We start from the raw sequence: 20,223 nt of genomic DNA on the forward strand, positions 1-20,223 counted from the left end.
GACAAAAAATAAATGAGGACATGCTAATTCTTTAGGTCGAAAATCAAATAGTCATATTACAGGCATATCCTGGACAGCTATTTGGGGTCCTATGTCAAATACCAGGTGATACCGGGGTCGGGGAAGCAGGGAAGTGGTTAGCGAGAGTTAATTGAGATGTGTGTGTGTGTGTGTGTGTGTGTGTGTGTGTGTGTGTGTGTGTGTGTGTGTGTGTGTGTGTGTGTGTGTGTGTGTGTGTGTGTGTGTGTGTGTGTGTGTGTGTGTGTACACACAACGCTCGCAAGGGATGATGTTACTGTTGTGTTGTTGCTTGCTACAAAAAAAAAATAAAGTTGTCGTTCTCTAAGGCCACACTGTCGCCTTTTCCATGAGTCAAGTCAAGTCGGGGGGCATTGGTGCGAGGCAAAGGTTGAGGGGTTTTGCCGTGTTGCCGTTCAGCCGCCGTTACGTTCCATTATGTGATTACGCGCGGATTTGCAAGATTTCGAAAAAGTCTGCGCTACTTCAGCAGCCATTACGCATCCAGTGAAAACCCGGGGTTAAGAGTGATACGCAGTCTATTTTGAGCACTCATTATCCAAATTTGGTCATTGTGAAAAGTTTGGATCTGGATTAGGGATGTCCCGATCCGATATTTGGATCGGATCGGCCGCCGATATTTGCCAAAAAATGCGTATCGGTAAGGCATGGGAAAATGCCGATCCAGATCCAGTTTAAAAAAAAACCTCCGGTCCGTGTTTTCCAACGCACCGATTTAAATAATACATTCCACTTTTCTGCTGCTCCCTAATTTCCGTTCCGCATTTTCCAGCACACCTTCAACACATCCACAGGTCTGTGGATTCTCACGCAGTTGCTTTTAGCTGCTGGCATTACACGACAGGCTCTTCTCACTCTTTTCTGTGTCTCCCTCTCACAGACAGCAAGCGCACCTTTTACACACGTCACGTACTGTCACGTCATACGTCACATACGTATACGTCCTTTCCCAGCAGAGAGGTAGCAGCATGGCTAACGTTAGCTGTGATGCTAGCGCAGCCGGGTGACCAACGTTCCCTCTAAGGTGCGCGCCTGTGCAATTGCGCACTGCTCAAGCGTCCTCTGCGCATAGCAATTATATGCCACGCACAAAATCAAATAAAAAAATAAGCGCATAACAATTTTCGACACACGGACACGACAGAGAAAACAGTTTTCGTCATCATTGTTCAAATATTGTAACGTCTGTCGAGACGCTTATCTCCATTCGGTGCCACACGCCCACACCATCAAAATGCCGAGGCAAAAATTCCCACATCAACACCGTATGAAAAAATTAGTGATTTTTTTAGTTGTGATTTCCTTCTCTGCATGAAAGTTTAAAAGTAGCATATATTAATGCAGTATGAAGAAGAATGTTTTAATGTAGACATGCAAGCCTTGAAAGAAAATTTGAAAATCAAGACTACATTTCCTGCAAATGGGTGCATTTCTACCCTATATTTTAACTTTAGATTTATTCTCATATCAAACTCTTTTGACTGTCTTTTTGACACTTACATCCGGCGCCCCCCTCCACACCCCGGATTATAAATAATGTAAATAATTCAATGTGATTATCTTGTGTGATGACTGTATTATGATGATAGTATATATCTGATAGTATATATCTGTATCATGAATCAATTTAAGTGGACCCCGACTTAAACAAGTTGAAAAACTTATTCGGGTGTTACCATTTAGTGGTCAATTGTACGGAATATGTACTTCACTGTGCAACCTACTAATAAAAATCTCAATCAATCAATCAAAACACATAGAATCATCATACTGCTGTGATTATATGCATCAAGTGTTCATTCAAGGCTAAGGCAAAATATCGAGATATATATCGTGTATCGCAATATGGCCTTAAAATATTGCAATATTAAAAAAAGGCCTTATCGCCCAGCTCTAGTTCAATGATGCCATTTCTGTTTGTCATGTATAATTTTGTCTATTTTGTGTTTATCCTTGAATAAACAGGTCAGTTTCTTGTTACCAACCATTGTGTATTATTCAAACTCCCCTAATTCAGCTGGCTAGTTGTTATCAAGAGTACTAAAACCCTTTTCAACATGATTCTGACAACTAAGTAGGCTAAATAACTTTAAACTTGAATACATGCTCGGATAGGCCAGTATCGGTATCGGTCAGTATCGGTATCGGTCAGTATCGGTATCGGATCGGAAGTGCAAAAACAATATCGTATCGGATCGGAAGTGCAAAAACCTGGATCGGGACATCCCTAATCTGGATAAATGTGGTCCAATCCAACTTTGCTTTGAACAACTGCGATACAAGTAATGGATTAAGTCGACCCAGGATAGCAAAAAAGGGGATTTCAAATTTAGAATAATTAAGATCCAGATTACACTTTTTGAAAAACTGGGCCGTGGATACTGAAATATAATGTAATTGTTGCCAACATGTGAGAAAGTCTCACCTGATCCGCCTCAGTGAGCATCCACAGCACGAAGCCGATCACAGCAGGATACAACATGGAGGTGGTGTAAAACCCCAGCCAGGCAAAATACATGGCTATCTTTACCCCAAAATAGTCACAGATATCATCTGTAAAGAAAACAAAACATGCAAATAAAAGAACATTTAGTCCTTTCTGAGCTTTGTGTAAGCTTCCACTGACCTAAGGGCTGTTTTTCACAAACTGCTTGGACCCAAGACTTCATCAGCTGACTCAGGACCCGCTGCTCATGGAGGGGAAACACCTGCTGAATCACACCTCGTGCACTCAGCTCCGGAACTAGAAAAAAATATTTGGCATGGCTTGTCTAAGTCTAAGAAGACACAATAAATCAATATTAGAAATCAGCTTACTGATTGGTTGACCTTCCATGAAGTTGATGTTATGAAGCACCTCCCCATGTTTGGCTCGTAGATTATCCAGCCAGTATTTAATGATGCTCTGCCGCTCCTGATGAGAGAGCACAATCAAGCGATGTGTTACATGTCCTAATCAGGGGCGTAGCACCAGGTTCTGGGTCCCCGTACACAAGACTGCATCAGAGCTCCCCCATCCTACCCTAAACCCAACGCCGTCGCCCCATACACACACTTAGTATGTTTACATCCACTAAAAAAGTCATTATTCCATGAATTTGGCTTAAACCAGCATTTTTAAACACATCTACAAACCATAATTAGGTTTTTGACTTTTGAAATATAGGATCGACATATAAGTTAAGTTAAAGTACCCATGATTGTCACACACACACTAGGTATGGCTAAATTATTCTCTGCATTTGACTTATCACCCTTGATCACCCCATGGGAGGTGAGGGGAGCAGTGAGCAGCACGGGAATCATTTTGGTGATTTACTGTAACCCCCAATTCCAACCCTTGATGCTGAGTGCCAAGCAGGGAGGTAATGGGTCCCATTTTTATAGTCTCTAGAATATATCTAGATAACCCCCTAAATAACTTGTTTGTGTTTAAAAAAAAAAAAAAAAAGGTTTGTTTTACAAAAAAGTGCCACAAAATTCAATATAAAGTGGCCAGAATATCAATTTAAGTAATCAAACATGTCATTATTCACTTAAATGTGATTACAAATATGCCAAGTCTCCCTTTACTTCATAGTGTTAAATAGAAATTATCTGATTCATGTAGGATTATCATCAGTGACGAATCATATTACAATATATATATATTGATATGCCCACAATTCCTAGTGAATGCTGAGAGGTGGGCACAAATTAGTTCCAAGTTTGAATGAGGAGCTATTCCTGATGAAATACGCCGAGATCCAGAGTGCAGTTGAGGTGATCTTAATACAGGTGTTGGTGAAGTAAGCAGATGTGAATGGTATGATCAAAAATAAAGTGATTACAAAGTGGTCAACAAAAGTATGATAAGTGTATTCCTTCCTCTCTCTTGTTTCCCATGTCCTATATAACAGGTATATGGACGCTGCCTAAATACTCCCTGAATTACGTTATGTCACAGCCAATCCCCTGTCCAGGTGACTAGTTCCTACTCAAACCTGACAGACACACATGCCCCACACACACTACAACAAAGAACTTAATTATGTCTCTTACATGCCAGCTTCTAATAATTGGTTCCACAATAATTACAAATAAAAAATAGCAGACATATACAAGAAAGGCAAAATTTCACATAAAGTCATTTTCTTCTGGCCGTCCTTATAACATAGATGCCCATTGACAGAATTCAGTCAGTTAAAATGTTTAAAATATTCAAATTGTCAAGAAAAAGTAGACCAGGAGATTCTTTAAAAGGAAAAAAAAAAGGTAGTTCACACTGTTTTTATGGAGAGCAGTATTGACCTCTATCAACAGATCCTTTATTCCCTTCAGGTTCCTTATGGCAGTGTTTTTCAACCACTGTGCCGTGGGAGATTATGTAATTTCACCTATTTGGGTTAAAAATATTTTTTGCCAACCAGTAATTATAATCTGCAAATTATGTGCCGTTGTTGAGTGTTGGTGCTGTCTAGAGCTCGGCAGAGTAACCGTGTTATACTCTTCAATATCAGTAGGTGGCAGCCGGTAGTTAATTGCTTTGTAGATGTCGGGAACACGTTGTGTGAAACGACAACGGTTTGTCGTTGTATCTAATACTTAAAAATAAACAAAAGGTGAGTGCCCCTAAGAAAAGGTATTGAAGCTTAGGGAAGGCTATGCAGAATGAAACTAAAACTGAACTGGCTACAAAGTATACAAAAACAGAATGCTGGACGACAGCAAAGACTTACTGTGGAGCAAAGACGTCGTCCACAAAGTACATGCGAACTTGACATGACAATCAACAATGTCTCCACAAAGAAGGATAGCAACAACTTAAATAGTCTTGATTGATAAAAACAAAGATGAGGGGAATAGCATTTAAGAAAGACATGAAACTGCTACAGGAAAACACCAACAAAACAGGAAAAGCCACCAAGATAGGAGCGCAAGACAAGAATTAAAACACTACACACAGGAAAAATCTCAAAATAAGTCACAGCGTGATGTGACAGGTCGTGACAGTACATCTACTTTGAGACAAGAGCTATAGTGATGCATGGTTGCTTATGGTTTAAAGTCATATCCAAAAATTGCAACAACAACTTTTTACTGTCAACTGAGTTTCATTTATTAATGATTTCTGCTGGTGGTGTGCCTCCGGATATTTTCAATGAAAAAAAATGTGCCTCGGCTCAAAAAAGGTTGAAAAACACTGCCTTATGGAACGTCTTTTAGATGTCTCTAAGTGCCTCTGAAGATTTGCTAAAAGCTGATCCTCTGTGGCCATCTGCTGATTCTGCCATGGCTTGTCCATGGCCAGGACCTGATGTGCTGATTGCCGGCGTCCTCAGGGAAGATGTTGTGGCCGACGTAACTCCTCCTCTTCGTCTTCCTGAATGGCGGCCTCGGTACTTGCTCTCGGCTGCTGTTGAAATAAAACTGTTCATCCTGGTCTGCAACAATGTTAGCTGCTGCTCCTTCTTCTCCTTGCAGCTCTTCACGCTCCTGTGAGCTTCCTCGAAGTTGTTGTAGCTACTCCAGACCTTGTTGTACTGGTCATCTAGCGCTCCAACGCCTGTCTGCCGTGTTGCACATCATCACCTCCGTGGAGGTAAACCGGCACCGGAGCTGGTAAACGTAGGACAGAATGGGTTGGCTGTACCAAATCATGTCCTTTGTGTTCTTTATGCTGCGTGCTGTTTGTTCAGTGGAAAAAACAGCAAGTCTACCAGGAGCCTCCTTGTCAGGTGGTGAGGTCGCTGTATCAAAGTGTTCCTATTTGGGGTTGTCACAGCAAGATCTCTTAATGGTAGATGTGTCTTGGTGGCAAATAAATAGTTGCTTGAGTGTAGTCCTAACTTTGTTGTCGCTGCTGACCTGGTTTATAATGGACAAGGACCAAGGACAGCACACACCCTGGCTTCCACCTGTTCGACCTGCTACCATCGGGCAGGCGCTACAGGTGCATCAGAGGCGGAACAAACAGGCTCAGAGACAGCTTCTTTCCCAGAGCTGTCACCATCTTGAACTCTAACTTATAATAATAATTCACCCCTATACAATATCCTACCCTAGTACCCTTCGAGTGCAATATTACCCTTTGAGTGCAATACGTCCGACACTGATTGTTATTTATTACTCCGGTACTCTTGTCTTGTTCTGTATATTGTACAGTATTTTGTATTTCTATAGTGTTTTGTATATTGCACATGATTGCTTATTATTTTTATTGGATAGTAGTCTGTTTATTTCAATTGTTAGTTTTTTCTTTATTACCGGTTGTGTAATTTATTTTTACCCCATATTTGTTCCCACTACCGCACCTTAAGTTGGAGTCCTTAATCTCGTTATATGCAAATATAATGACAATAAAGTCCATTCTATTCTATTCTATTCTATGTAGTTGTAGTTTCACATTTGTAGGCCACTGTTAACTATCAGTGGTCCATTTTCTGTAGAGCCCAGCAAAGTCCATATTGGTATAAAGTCCACCTATCCTGCTGTGGATCACGTCCAGCACTTCCAGCGGCTTCTCTTCTTCCACCTGAATGTGCACCACACGTATTCACCAGCCCCTGTAAAATCAATTGAGCCTACAGTCTTGTTGGCTTCCTCAAAGTTTTGCTATTGTGATTTGACTGTCCGGTGTGAATGGCTGTCTCCTCTGTCTCTAAAGCATGTGTTTCGTGTGAGGGTATCTGTTGTAATGTGAACACTGCCAACTTCTCCTCTGCACTCTTACGAACAGATTGCATTGCAAACATTTCACCCCGAAGAGTTCTGACATTGTACCTACTTCTGCAACTGCAGCTTGTTAACACCAATTAAGTGCCTGCCTACCGCAAAGCACAGCGGTTCCACTTTGATGTATTCATGCATCAGGGTCCACTCATATAACCAAGTTACTGCTGTTCATAAATGTTCATTCAAAAGCAGAAGTAGACAGCTGGTCCAATATCTGCTCCCAGCTTGGTGAATGAGGGTGGTGTGTCGTGTGTTGCTCCTGCTCTCTGGATTTAGTCCTATTGTAATGATCTGGCTTTGAATTGTTGGTTGGCGTGATGATTATTATTGCAGGCCGTTTTTGTTGACTTATGTTGCGACTACATTCCTAGTGGTGACTAAAAGGCCCAGAGCATAATACTACCACCACCATGCTTGACGGTAGGATGGTATTCCTGGGATTACTTCACCTTTTCTTCTCCAAACATATTGCTGGGTTTGTGGCCAAACAGCTACATTTTTGTTTCATCTGACATTCCATGGACAAAGATAAGACCTTCTGGAGGAAAGTTCTGTGGTCAGATGAAACAAAAATTGAGCTGTTTGGCCGCAATACCCAGCGATATGTTTGGAGGAGAAAAGGTGAAGCCTTTAATCCCAGGAACACCATACCTACCATCAAGCATGGTGGTGTTAGTATTATGCTCTGGGCCTGTTTTGCTGCCAATGGGGCTGGTGCTTTATAGAGAGTAAATGGGACAATGAAAAAGGAGGATTACCTCCAAATTCTTCAGGACAACCTAAAGGTTGGGTCTTGGGTGCAGTTGGGTGTTCCAACAGGACAATGACCCCAAACACATGTCAAAAGTGGTAAAGGACTGGCTAAATCAGGCTATAATCAAGGTTTTGAAGGGCACTCCCAAAGTCCTGACTTAAACATGTGGACAATGCTGAAGAAACAAGTCCATGTCAGAAAACCAACTAATTTTGCTGAACTGTACCAATTTTGTCAAGAGGGGTGGTCAAAAATTCAAACAGAAGCTTGTGGATGGCTACCAAAAGCACCTTATTTCAGCCATGACATTATGTTCTTTACAAGTGTATGTAAACTTTTGACCACGACTGTATGTATATTTATATATATATATCATTATTATGATTGTATTATTATTATTGTGTCTCTTGGGAGTTAAGTCTCCCCTTGTCTTTAAAAACTAGTGATGCTTCCTTTTTGTAACTTTAATCGAGGGTCTTTGAACGCAACACAGTTATGTGCAATGAGATGCAAAAGTAAAACTTGTACATCATTTCTCTTATGCTGCCACAGATAAATGTTTAATGTTATACCTTTCTTCTGTTACATTATCCTTGTTGCAAAATAATGGTGCTGTGTGTGTATGCTTATGGATGAGCTTTTATGACATCTGTGTCAAGTCATGTGTTCCATACTAGGTTTTGCAGGGGGTGTAGGTATTCTTAGACATTGTTAATTTGATACAAGCAACCTTGTTATTTAACTTTCACGGCAATATTAATGTTATATTAACATTTATGATGTTTTTTTTCTTCACATTACATATTTTAATGGCAGAAAAAAAATCTTCAAACTCCACAATATTCAAGGTCCCCCCTATGGGGGACCCGGTACATCGTCCCCACTTACCGCTCCACTGCAACGCTGCTATGTTCAGGCATGAATGTGAGCACTCACCTGCGATGTGAAGAAGCATAGCTCGCTCTCGATGTTCTCGTAGATGTAGTCTTCCTCGCAGGAGAAACTCCGGGTTCCTCCTCCGAACTCGGGTTTCAACGCCTTCATAAGGCCCATTTCTTCAGCACCTCGTAACAAGCTGCGGGAGAACCCAGTGAGAGGTCGATCAGTTTTTGTTGCCACATACCCTAACTCACTACAGGAAGAGTGTCGGTTGTTGTTTTCTTTAGGATTATTTTTCTAATATCGAAATATTGTTTGGATTAACAATTACTTTTAAAAAACCCAAAACCAGTGAAGTTGGCATGTCGTGTAAATTGTAAATAAAAATAGAATACAATGATATGCAAATTCCTTTCAACTTATATTAATTTGAATAAACTGCAAAGACAAGATATTTAATGTTCGAATTGACAAACTTATTTTTTTGTGCAAATAATCATTCATTTAGAATTTAATGGCAGCAACACATCGTGAAAAAAGTTGTCACAGGGGCAGTTTTACCACTGTGTTACATGGCCTTTCCTTTTAACAACACTCAGTTAACGTTTGGGAACTGAGGAGACCAATTTTTGAAGCATTTCAGGTGGAATTCTTTCCCATTCTTGCTTGATGTACAACTTAAGTTGTTCAACAGTCCGGGACAACACTAGCATGTACTGTACAAAGCTACAAAGGCAAACAAGTCTACAGTATATGGTGAGTGTAGTGTAAGAGAGCATACAAACAAACTGCCTTCACTTCTGCTTCCCCAAGATAACAATAATTGCATATTGAACAAAAATGCAATATTCTCTCAGCCACACTGCTATTGTGTCGGCTGTTAATTGCCGGTGCTGTAAATGACTGCAGTCACATTCACTGGCAGAGCTTTCCTTCTGTAGAATGATTGTTTTTCTGAGTCTTCTGTGCTTTCTTAATTTCCCTTCAACCCCCCCAGTCGTTCTATTTCCTGCCGCCCTCATCCTCCCTCCCTCTTCATCCTTTTTATATCTCGGGCTCTTTTCCTCCCCCCTTTATCCTATCATCCTTTCCTCCTCACCCTCTGTCCTTCCCAGAGGCTGAAATCAGCAGTAATAATGCAGCCGCACATCTTCTTTTCCCTACACGCTGTCAGCACACCTCTACTCTTCACATGTTTGTCCTTACACACACACACACACACACACACTAACACACAAATAAAGCCTAGGTGAGTCTGCAACATCCATCTATCATGCACCTCCAGCTCTTGGAGGAACAACACAATGTGTGTTCAACACCACGATGGATTATAGCAGGAAAAGCATGAGCTTTTGTGTCACAGCTTACTGGGCAGGAACATACCGATATAAAGGTTGAGAGGAAAAAAACTAAACTGAGGCAGAACTGTAAGAGGATGCAGTTCATAGCATTTTGTTTGCATTTCAAGCAAGAAATCCTAGAATCAGTATCGTTATACTGCTTCTTCTTATTAGGGTCATGGCTGGAGACACCCTGGACTAGTCGGATACGACTGAATGGAATGCTAACGAGATTAACTCCATTCTAATGGCTGTTGTTGTGCTGGCAGCGATCTCACTCCAGTGTATTTAAAAAAACAGTTGTTTTTCACCACAATAGAGCAAAACCATTCTTGTCTGGGCAAGTCCCCTCGCCTTTCAAGGATAAATAATGTGGATCCTGCAACAGACTTAGACTTAGACTTCCTTTTTATTGTCATTCAAATTTGAACTTTACAGTACAGATAAAAACGAAATTTCGTTGCATTAGCTCATGGTAGTGCAGGATAAAAAAGCAATAAGGTGCAGATATAAATAAATAAATAGATTACTGTACAGATAAATATATTGCACTTTTTGCATATGCATCCACGTTTATGGATGTATGTTATATTGACGGGCTATAGAGCGTTTTCTATTCGGGCTCCAGTACTATGGAATGCCCTCCCGGTAACAATTAGAGATGCTACCTCAGTAGAAGCATTTAAGTCCCATCTTAAAACTCATTTGTATACTCTAGCCTTTAAATAGCCCCCCTGTTGGACCAGTTGATCTGCCGTTTCTTTTCTTTTCTCCTCTGCTCCCCTTTTCCTTGTGGAGGGGGGGGGCACAGGTCCGGTGGCCATGGATGAAGTGCTGGCTGTCCAGAGTCGGGACCCGGGGTGGACCGCTCGCCTGTGCATCGGCTGGGAACATCTCTGCGCTGCTGACCTGTCTCCGCTCGGGATGGTGTCCTGCTGGCCCCACTATGGACTGGACTCTTACTATTATGTTGGATCCACTATGGACTGGACTCTCACAATATTATGTCAGACCCACTCGACATCCATTGCTTTTGGTCTCCCCTAGAGGGGGGGGGTTACCCACATATGCGGTCCTCTCCAAGGTTTCTCATAGTCATTCACATCGACGTCCCACTGGGGTGAGTTTTTCCTTGCCCTTATGTGGGCTTTGTACCGAGGATGTCGTTGTGGCTTGTGCAGCCCTTTGAGACACTTGTGATTTAGGGCTATATAAATAAACATTGATTGATTGATTGATTTATATTCCAGCGAGTTAATCCGTTTTTGGGGGGAATTGAGGGGATTATTATGATGCCTTCAAGACTCTTACGGCCTGAGGGAAGAAGCTGTTACAGAACCTGGAGGTTCTGTATAGAAGGAATATATAAACTGATGGTTTGGCTTCTCGAGTTAGGAATCCTCCACTTTTGACTACGATTCCTCCGGGTACTGCAGACCTTGTAATAAGCAACTTTTTGTTCAACAAAGCGTCTCTGACGTCTCTTTTGATCCAACTACGCAGCCACGTCATCTCTTGGCCCGGGACGGCAAGACTAGAAAGACACTTCACCAGTCTAAGGCGAAAGTTACAATTAAAAGTGGAAGTAATGTTTATTTTGGTTTCAATTCCGGCGATGTTGACGTCAGTCAGCCAATCCAGGTTCCATCGCGGTGTATTATGCATGCCCTATGCAGTTTTTTTTTACAATCCATCAGGAGGATACAGTAATAAGGGACATGTTATCTATCAAGGTGACTATGAAAGGATATAATTGTTTCTGGGTTAAATTCCCTGAATGTAGGTCAACATCTCTGACAGCAGGTGTGTGTGCAAAAGAGAGAGAGTGTGTGTGCTTCACGCCACACATAAATCTTTTTGCCATTGCATTTAATCTAAAACCTAACTCTACCCTTCCTCCTATGGAATTAACAGACGTCTTCCTTGTCCCCCCACCCCCTATGACTCATACTCAATGTTCCCTCTAATTTTTCATGTGTGTGAGCAAATGCAAAAACTCCCTGAGCATTCAGTGGAGCCCATGTGAGCAACATCAGGGCCAACACTAGATAGACAGACAATATTCTCTTATTATTATAATCAAATGACAGCAGTCATTTCCTTGAGATAATTTTCTAATATAAGTGTTTAGGCCCACATACAATGACAATGACAAAAAATATTGTTTTTCATGAACTGTGTACTTGTATTGTTTGTCTGGGTGGAGGTCCTGCTTTGGAAATAATTTGTACCCCTTTCAGACATTGCATTTAGTTCCCATTAAAACATTCACATGTTGCACAGTGAGATGTAAGCAGGGGATCATGTGTACATTCCTGCAATTTCCTGTTTGTAAAAAATATATTTTTATTAGTATGTATTTAATATACTAACAGCATTTCATGATTAATATTTATAAATCAAGATTCCTAATAAATAAAACTAGAATAAGCACACATTTGATTGGTAAATCATAGTGTAACGACCTGGAATGACATTTTAAGTGTGGTGTTAAAGTTGTCCGACTTTTTGTGTGGCTGTAAACGCATCACTAGCTAAGTGCCATATGTGCATGTGTTGGCGCAAGTGAGAAAGAGCGAGCGGCTGCTGTTGATATAACAAAGTTGCTTTTGGTCTGGTTTGTACTGCAGAAAATGACCAGTTTTGCTAGATATCATTTTTTTACTAATGTTTTGGTGATGTGTTTATGGCCGACAATAAAGAGTTTTGCTCTGTAAAGTGATGAATGGAATTCATGTCCTCAAAGCGTCTCGACAGACGTTAGAATATTTGAACAATGATGACGAAAACTGTTTTCTCTGTCGTGTCCGTGTGTCAAAAATTGTTATGCGCTTATTTTTTTATTTGATTTTGTGCGTGGCATAGATTTGCTGTGCGCAGAGGACGCTTGAGTAGTGCGCAATTGCACAGGCGCGCACCTTAGAGGGAACTTTGCTCTTACTCCCTCGCTTCTTTCCATTTTGCTATATCTCATTCCATTTCCCGCCAACAGTGCGCAGGAAGGACTAAATGGAACCGTGCGTGCCACCCTGACCTCTTTGGGTGTATTTCTAAATATGCACTTTGGTCGAGGCTGAGATTAAAATGTCCCTGGGCTCATCTGGCACTTTCTTACAAACAAACAAGAGAGTTCCACCTGGGTGCTGCGTGAAACTTAAACAACCTGCGGCCAGAAGGAGAGGAATAATGCTGAGGCATCACAGCAGCTTGCATGGTGATTTGCTATGTCAAGACTGTGAGCTAAATATAACACAATGATAAATTAGGGCTGCTCGACACCAACGAAGAACAGCAGTAATATTCCTGGCTTAAACAACATAACATCATACTGTATACCGTACTTTCCAGACAATAGAGCGCACAGGTATTTAGGCCGGACCCACCAAATTTTAGAATAAATAAATACTGTATGTTTACATATATTAGCTGCACCGGACCATAAGTCCCGGTACCAAATTATTGATATCGGGACAACACTATACTGTATATTCATTCATTTGTGACAGCCCATTAGACATTCATTCATAGATTTAGGCCTACGTTTTCCCTTTTTCATGGGCACATTATGTGAATTTGTGAATGTAGCCTGCCGTTACACCTCTGTACAATAGGTGGCGGTATGCATTGTGATGCCGCCTTTTAACCCACCTAATATAAAGACAGTCTGCCAGAGAATAAGAAGACATAGTATGAGGGCTCAGTGTTGCCAACTTAGTGACTTTGGCACTATATTTAACAAGTATTTAGGCGCCTCTAAATTTTTGAAAAAAAAATTAAATAAATGACTAGCAAAAAAGTATAAGGCTTGTAAGTGTGATGTAAACGCAGTGCATTGTGGGTCTTGCTGGCATCTGAATAGCTTATTTACATGGCTGAATGAAGACTGTGCTAAAGTTTTGTTATTTTCATTAACTGACACAATGGTTGTCATGATCATTTAAGGGAAAATAATTCTCAATTCCAGCTTGAAAGCAAAGCCAAGGAACTTGGGTTAGTGAGCTAATAGAGAGACAGTAAGTAGCCTGGATAGCAGTGAAACGGTCAAACATGACTTTTAACGCCATCCTCTGGTACATGTTGGTGTGTTCAAAAGGCTAAGTTTGAATCAAAGCTAGAGATGTCCGATAATATCGGGCTGCCGATATTATCGGCCGATAAATGCTTTAAAATATAATATCGGAAATTATCGGTATCGTTTTAAAAAAGTAAAATTTATGACTTTTTAAAACGCCGCTGTGTACACGGACGTAGGGAGAAGTACAGAGCGCCAATAAACCTTAAAGGCACTTCCTTTGTGTGCCGGCCCAATCACATAATATCTACGGCTTTTCACACACACAAGTGAATGCAATGCATACTTGATCAACAGCCATACAGGTCACACTGAGGGTGGCCGTATGAACAACTTTAACACTGTTACAAATATGCGCCACACTGTGAACTCACACCAAACAAGAATGAGAACATCTGCACCGTAACACAACATAAACACAACAGAACAAATACCCAGAACCCTTGCAGCACTAACTCTTCCGGGATGCTACAATATATACCCCCCGCTAGCCCCTAACAACTCCCCAACCACACCCACCTCAACCTCCTCATGCTCTCTCAGGGAGAGCATGTCCCAAATTCCAAGCTGCTGCTTTGAGGCATGTTAAAAAAAATAATGCACTTTGTGACTTCAATAATAAATATGGCAGTGCCATGTTGGCATTTTTTTCCATAACCTGAGTTGATTTATTTTGGAAAACCTTGTTACATTGTTTAATGCATCCAGCGGGGCATCACAACAAAATTAGGCATAATAATGTGTTTTAATTCCACGACTGTATATATCGGAATATCGGTTGATATCGGAATATCGGCTACCGGCAAAAAATACATTGTCGGACATCTCTGATCAAAGCATGTTTTATGCTGTTTCAAACGTAGCATTTAGTTGGCTGTCCGTAGCTGTGTTTCCATTGCAGTTTTTCGCAAAATAAAAGCTATATTTCTAAAATTGGTGCTCAAGTACATTTGCGACTTGTTGGTGTTTCCATTAAAGAGTGTTTTGCGTCATGAGCCGCAATTCACGTAAAATCTCATCCCTTGAGACTTCACTTTGAGGAAGATATTGCAGCCATTGCTCGGTGATGTCAATAGAAAACAAAGGCAGCGGGTGATCACTCAAAGGCAACGTCCTTACGGCCCCCTTACATGGTTCGGGAATGTGGGTCTCTCCGAGCCTGCGGGTCGGCCTTTATTGCGGCGAAGGTACTTGAGAGACGGCCCGGTACGGTGGTGCCGTCTCGCTCGCCCCTGGCCGACCGATCGGAAACGAGACCAAGACGACCCGTCTGCCCCAGTTGTCCTGCATTGGCGCCCATCTGGTTCGGTGTTTAGGTGCTCTCTAAATGCCAAAAAAGTGTTTCCATCATGCTTTTGCAAAACACTTCAATATCGAAACATCTCAAAAACCACCTCTTGAGAGCGCAAAAATGTTTTAGCGGTATTTCAGAGGTTTTTCGCAATACGGGTGTTTCCATTAGCAGTTTCTTTTTGCGATATTTAGGTTTTGCGCATTTCCACGGGTAATGGAAACGCAGCTGTCGTTAGCCAAGCTAGCTGCGGGCTGCAAACAACGTACAGTATTTTGGAAAAAAGCATTTTGTCTGTTTACTTCTAGTAAATGAATGAGTATTATTTTTGGAGCAGTAGCACAGTGATCAAAGTATTTAAAAGTAATAATAGGCTTGTTTTTCAGAGAAACCTGCTTGTAAAATGAGGCTGGGCACCCCCACTCCATCTCGAACACATGAAGACATGAAAGCCGTGAATGGAGTACAATGAGCCTTAACAGTCTTCGCATTTTGAAATTGGTATCAAAATTGACTCAGTTGACAAGATTTAGACCAATGTGGCTTCGACAATGGCAGCAGCTTACTCATATCTCGTGTCTATTGGACGTGCTCATATGGATCAATTTCACGCATTTTACTTATTTTTTGGAGGTAGCGAGCCTGGAATAGGGTACAGTTTGTCTCGTTACGGTCCATTGATTTTTAACTTTGTATAATCCATTTTAATCCAGTTTGTTGCTCTTTCGCACATTACCGCGGGTACAATACAGGCATGTAAACAAAAGTCATCAAAAATGGCTACCGCGGCCCTACATTGCATTGCGAAATCGCGTGCACTTTCGAGCCCTTTTTCTGGTCTTATTGGGACTTTTGGATGCTCTGAAATGAAAGCATGTATGACACTTCTCAACAAATGTGGGCCCATTCCCTATCTAAAAGCACTCACAGGCAGTTTTAAACAAGACTGAAAACAATCCCATATTAACAAGCATCAGAAGAAAGTTCATTTGTATTTCTAAACATATTTATCAAATAGATTGCAGTCCTGCAGGAAACACTGCCAAGTCAGCTTGGATAGGTTCCAGCTAACTAATGAAGCTAATGAAGTATAGAAAATGGATGTAACTTAAAGGGGAACAGCACTTTTTTGGGGAATTTTGCCTATCGTTCACAATTATTATAAGAGACAAAAAGACAAAAGTTTTTTTTTTGGCATTATAACATGTAAAAATCGGCTCGTTCCAGGTAGCCAGCAATGCAGCTAATGGAAGCAATCAATTCTACCTCTAAATCCCTTTAAAAATGCATTCAAAAATCGTCAACAATACTTCATTTGTGTTCCGTAACCTGTATAATAACCAAGCCGTAGCAACATTGTTATTGTAAGAGCGAACAGAGAAGAACTCTTTTTCTAGCTTAGTAACACATCGCCGTGCTACGGTATTAGCCGTAAAAGCTAACTACAGAAAGAGATAAGCGAGCTTCTACGACAACACGAAACATGTTTAAATTTGTAATGCACAACACCGCCATAGGACACCAATCTAACTGACCAAAAAACAGGAACAATCATATTACATTATCTGTAAAGTATTATGTTTTGATTGTACACAGCTAGCCAGACAGAGTATGCACTGTAGTTTTAATAACACGCATGACGTGCTGCGTGTATCATGATCAATATCAAAGTGACTTACTCGATGGACAGTTGTGCGTTTAGTCCAGCTGGCTGGGGACGTTTTTTCAGGTTTATTTGGGTAAGCACTTCATTTATGTCAAAATAGCTTGTCTCCAAATTCCACATTTATAGCGTCAAGTCACTTTCACCTCAGTCTCTCGGCTTCCGTCTGCTCCAACGTCTCACCTTTTTTTGTGCTCGCTTCTAGAAGCAGTAGTTCATTCTCAGTATATTCAGCTACAAAAATATAACATTGTGAATCCTCATTTGTCCAAAAATAGTCGTCTTCGTTGTCTGTTATCAATTCTGCCATGATTACTAGACATGGCAGATCATTAAAATGATCAACATTTGGTAAATATTGTACATATTACATATTGTTATGAACGTGTCTGTTACTACATTATATACCGTATTTTTCGGACTATAAGTCGCAGTTTTTTTCATAGTTTGGCCGGGGGTGCGACTTATACTCAGGAGCGACTTATGTGTGAAATTATTAACACATTACCGTAAAATATCAAATAATATTATTTAGCTCATTCACGTAAGAGACTAGACGTATAAGATTTCATGGGATTTAGCGATTAGGAGTGACAGATTGTTTGGTAAACGTATAGCATGTTCTATATGTTATAGTTATTTGAATGACTCTTACCATAATATGTTCCGTTAACATACCAGGCACGTTTTCAGTTGGTTATTTATGCCTCATATAACGTACACTTATTCAGCCTGTTGTTCACTATTCTTTATTTATTTTAAATTGCCTTTCAAATGTCTATTCTTGGTGTTGGGTTTTATCAAATAAACTTCCCCAAAAAATGCGACTTATATATGTTTTTTACCTTCTTTATTATGCATTTTCGGCCGGTGCGACTTATACTCCGGAGCAACTTATACTCCGAAAAATACGGTATATACTTGCAGTGTGTGTATAAAACGTTGATGTAGGGTATTTTGAAGTTGTTTTTGAGGGATTTGAGGGCTACAACAGTGACTCCCATTTTCAAGCGATTTTTATCATCGTTAAAATCCTTAAAAAAAAAATGACGTGTTCTCTTGTCTTCCATTATGATTTTGAACGGTAGGTGAAATTCTAGAAAAAAAAGTGTAGTTCCTCTTTAAGTGCAACCGTATACATTGTGACAATATGAGACTATTTAAGACTTTTCCCCAAATTTTCCAAAACAATCATAATTGCAAAGAATCCAATACAACCTCCTTTGCGAGTTCTTACTTCTCATAGGTGGCGGTGACGAAGAATGCGTAGACATGCGTGTGCTTATGATGACGAATTTGAATGATGAGCTCTGGAATCCCCAGCCGGATGTGGTTGAGTAGCCATAGCAACGTGTGGTCATCTGTAGTATCTGGTGGAGATGAAAGATAAAAATACATTTTTCAAGTAGCCCCATGCACGCACCTCTGTGCACAGAGCTACCAAGTACTCATGCCGTCTGTCCCTATGTGCTGAAGAAGCAGCTGGAGGTTAAGTGATGTACAAACAAACTACTCTGCTGCGCTTCCTCAAACGCTTTGTGGATTTAAACTTGTTGGAAACACTGTTCACTGACTTTCAGCCTATGGCTATGAGAATTGAATTTGCAGTAGCATGTTCCTTCCCACGATTACCCAGACGAGAGGTCAAAGCTTTTCCATGACCTTTTCAAGACCTGTTATTCCCATGACCATTTTCAGACATTTTAGACATGTTTGAATGTGAAACTGTAAATATATGATGTCCCACATTGTAACCGTATGCATGTTTTGAATAAATCAATACCAAAAATATAACCATTTATATCAGGGGTGTCCAAACTTTTTCACCAAGAGTCACATACTAAAATATCTATAGATGTGGGCACCCACTTTAATATTTTACTTTTTGTAAATATGCTAAGATAAATTAATAATAAAAAACATCTCAGCTTTGTATTGTAGTTGACAAAGCGTATTACTAATATTAACTTCTGCTCTTTATATTATACTTTTATTACACTCTATTTTGCTGTTTTCTTTTTAAATTTACAAATATTTAAACTTTCTTCTCGTCAATTCTGTTTTTGTTCATAATATTTTGACGTTATTGTTGTGATAATATAACTTTATTCCAAACAATTTTTTCCAAAAATTGCAACACATTTTGTTGTTTTGTTCCCTTTTAGCATGCCAGCTTAAAAAAAAAATCTTTAAAATAAGATTTAGTTTTCCTCTAACATTAAAAAAAAAATCTCCTAATAAACCACTTTATTGTTGTAAAAAAGAAAACATTTCTTCTTAATATAATGGCATTACCCTACAATACTTTATTCTCTGAAAACGACCACAATTTTATTTCCTGTTCGCTGTTTTTCGTCATTTACTGGTACAAATATTTAATTTTGTTTGCTCATTATATACCAAATGTATTCCCACAATATATTGACTGTATTGTTATTATATCTTCTTCCCAACCAAAAGTTGCAACTTAATGTTGGTTTTGTTTGTCTCTCATAATGATACAACTTTAAAAAAAAGTTTTCTTTAAATTACAACTTTTTTCTCATGAGATTACAACTTTTTGTCTCAATATTATGACATTACCCTACTAATATTTTATTCTCAAAAATTATCCCTATTTGCTGTTTTTTTCAAATTACAAATATTTCCTTTATTTTGTTAAAATTCTAAAAAATGTATTCCAACAATATTGGGATGTTATGTTGTAATATTATAACTTTTTCCCATAATTTTACCAGAAGTTGCAATTTAATTTGTTGTTCTGTTTTTATCTCATAGCATTACAACTTTAAAAAAACTTTTGTTTTCTATAACATAATCTAAAATGTTTTTTTCATCCCATAATATTACAACTTTACTGTTGTATAATGACAACTTGTTTCTTTTAAGAATTTGACTTTTTCCCAAACTTTCGTTTTTATCCTAACTTGTTTGAAATAAAAGTATTTATTTAAATATATTTATTCATTTATTAGATATTTTATATGTATAGATGTATATATATTTTATATATATGTATATTATATTTTTAAATTATGCTTTTAAAATAAAATATTTTATCTCATAATCCTATTTTAAGTATATAAATTCCACGTTATTGTTGATACATTACAATTTTTTCGTAAGATAACGATCCATCCATTTTAATTTCCCTAAAGAGCATGACTAGTGCATTTTGATTACAATATAATATTATTTGAGAACCATGTTCATCCTCTTATCCAACCTAATCCATTTTCTAGCGCTTGTCCCTTTCGGGGTCGCGGGGGTTGCTGGAGCCTATCACAGCTGCATACGGGCAGAAGGCGGGGTACACCCTGGACAAGTCGCCACCTCATCGCAGTTAGAAGATAACCTTTTTCTCTTAATGTTATAACTTTATTTACAAAAGTATTTCGACTTTATTCTCGCATTTCCCTATTATTTTTTTCAATGTATTTTAGCTTTCCTGTTCAAATGTATTTTTAAAAG

At 39.5% G+C, this 20,223-nt stretch overlaps 1 protein-coding gene across 1 annotated transcript in view; it reads right to left on the minus strand.

Moving 5' to 3' along the window:
• Positions 1-20,223, minus strand: part of ano8b (anoctamin 8b) — a 136,478-nt gene that overhangs the window by 40,153 nt on the left and 76,102 nt on the right. The window contains exons 3-7 of the mRNA XM_061975852.2: positions 17,990-18,122; positions 8,444-8,582; positions 2,857-2,953; positions 2,666-2,782; positions 2,465-2,592 (exon numbers count right to left, since the gene is read on the minus strand). Of these exons, the coding sequence (XP_061831836.1) occupies positions 2,465-2,592; positions 2,666-2,782; positions 2,857-2,953; positions 8,444-8,582; positions 17,990-18,122 (614 nt within the window). The remainder of the gene's footprint in view (positions 1-2,464; positions 2,593-2,665; positions 2,783-2,856; positions 2,954-8,443; positions 8,583-17,989; positions 18,123-20,223) is intronic.

The sequence above is a fragment of the Nerophis lumbriciformis genome, linkage group LG14, assembly GCF_033978685.3.
Source record: "Nerophis lumbriciformis linkage group LG14, RoL_Nlum_v2.1, whole genome shotgun sequence".
In the NCBI taxonomy this organism is placed as follows: domain Eukaryota; kingdom Metazoa; phylum Chordata; class Actinopteri; order Syngnathiformes; family Syngnathidae; genus Nerophis; species Nerophis lumbriciformis.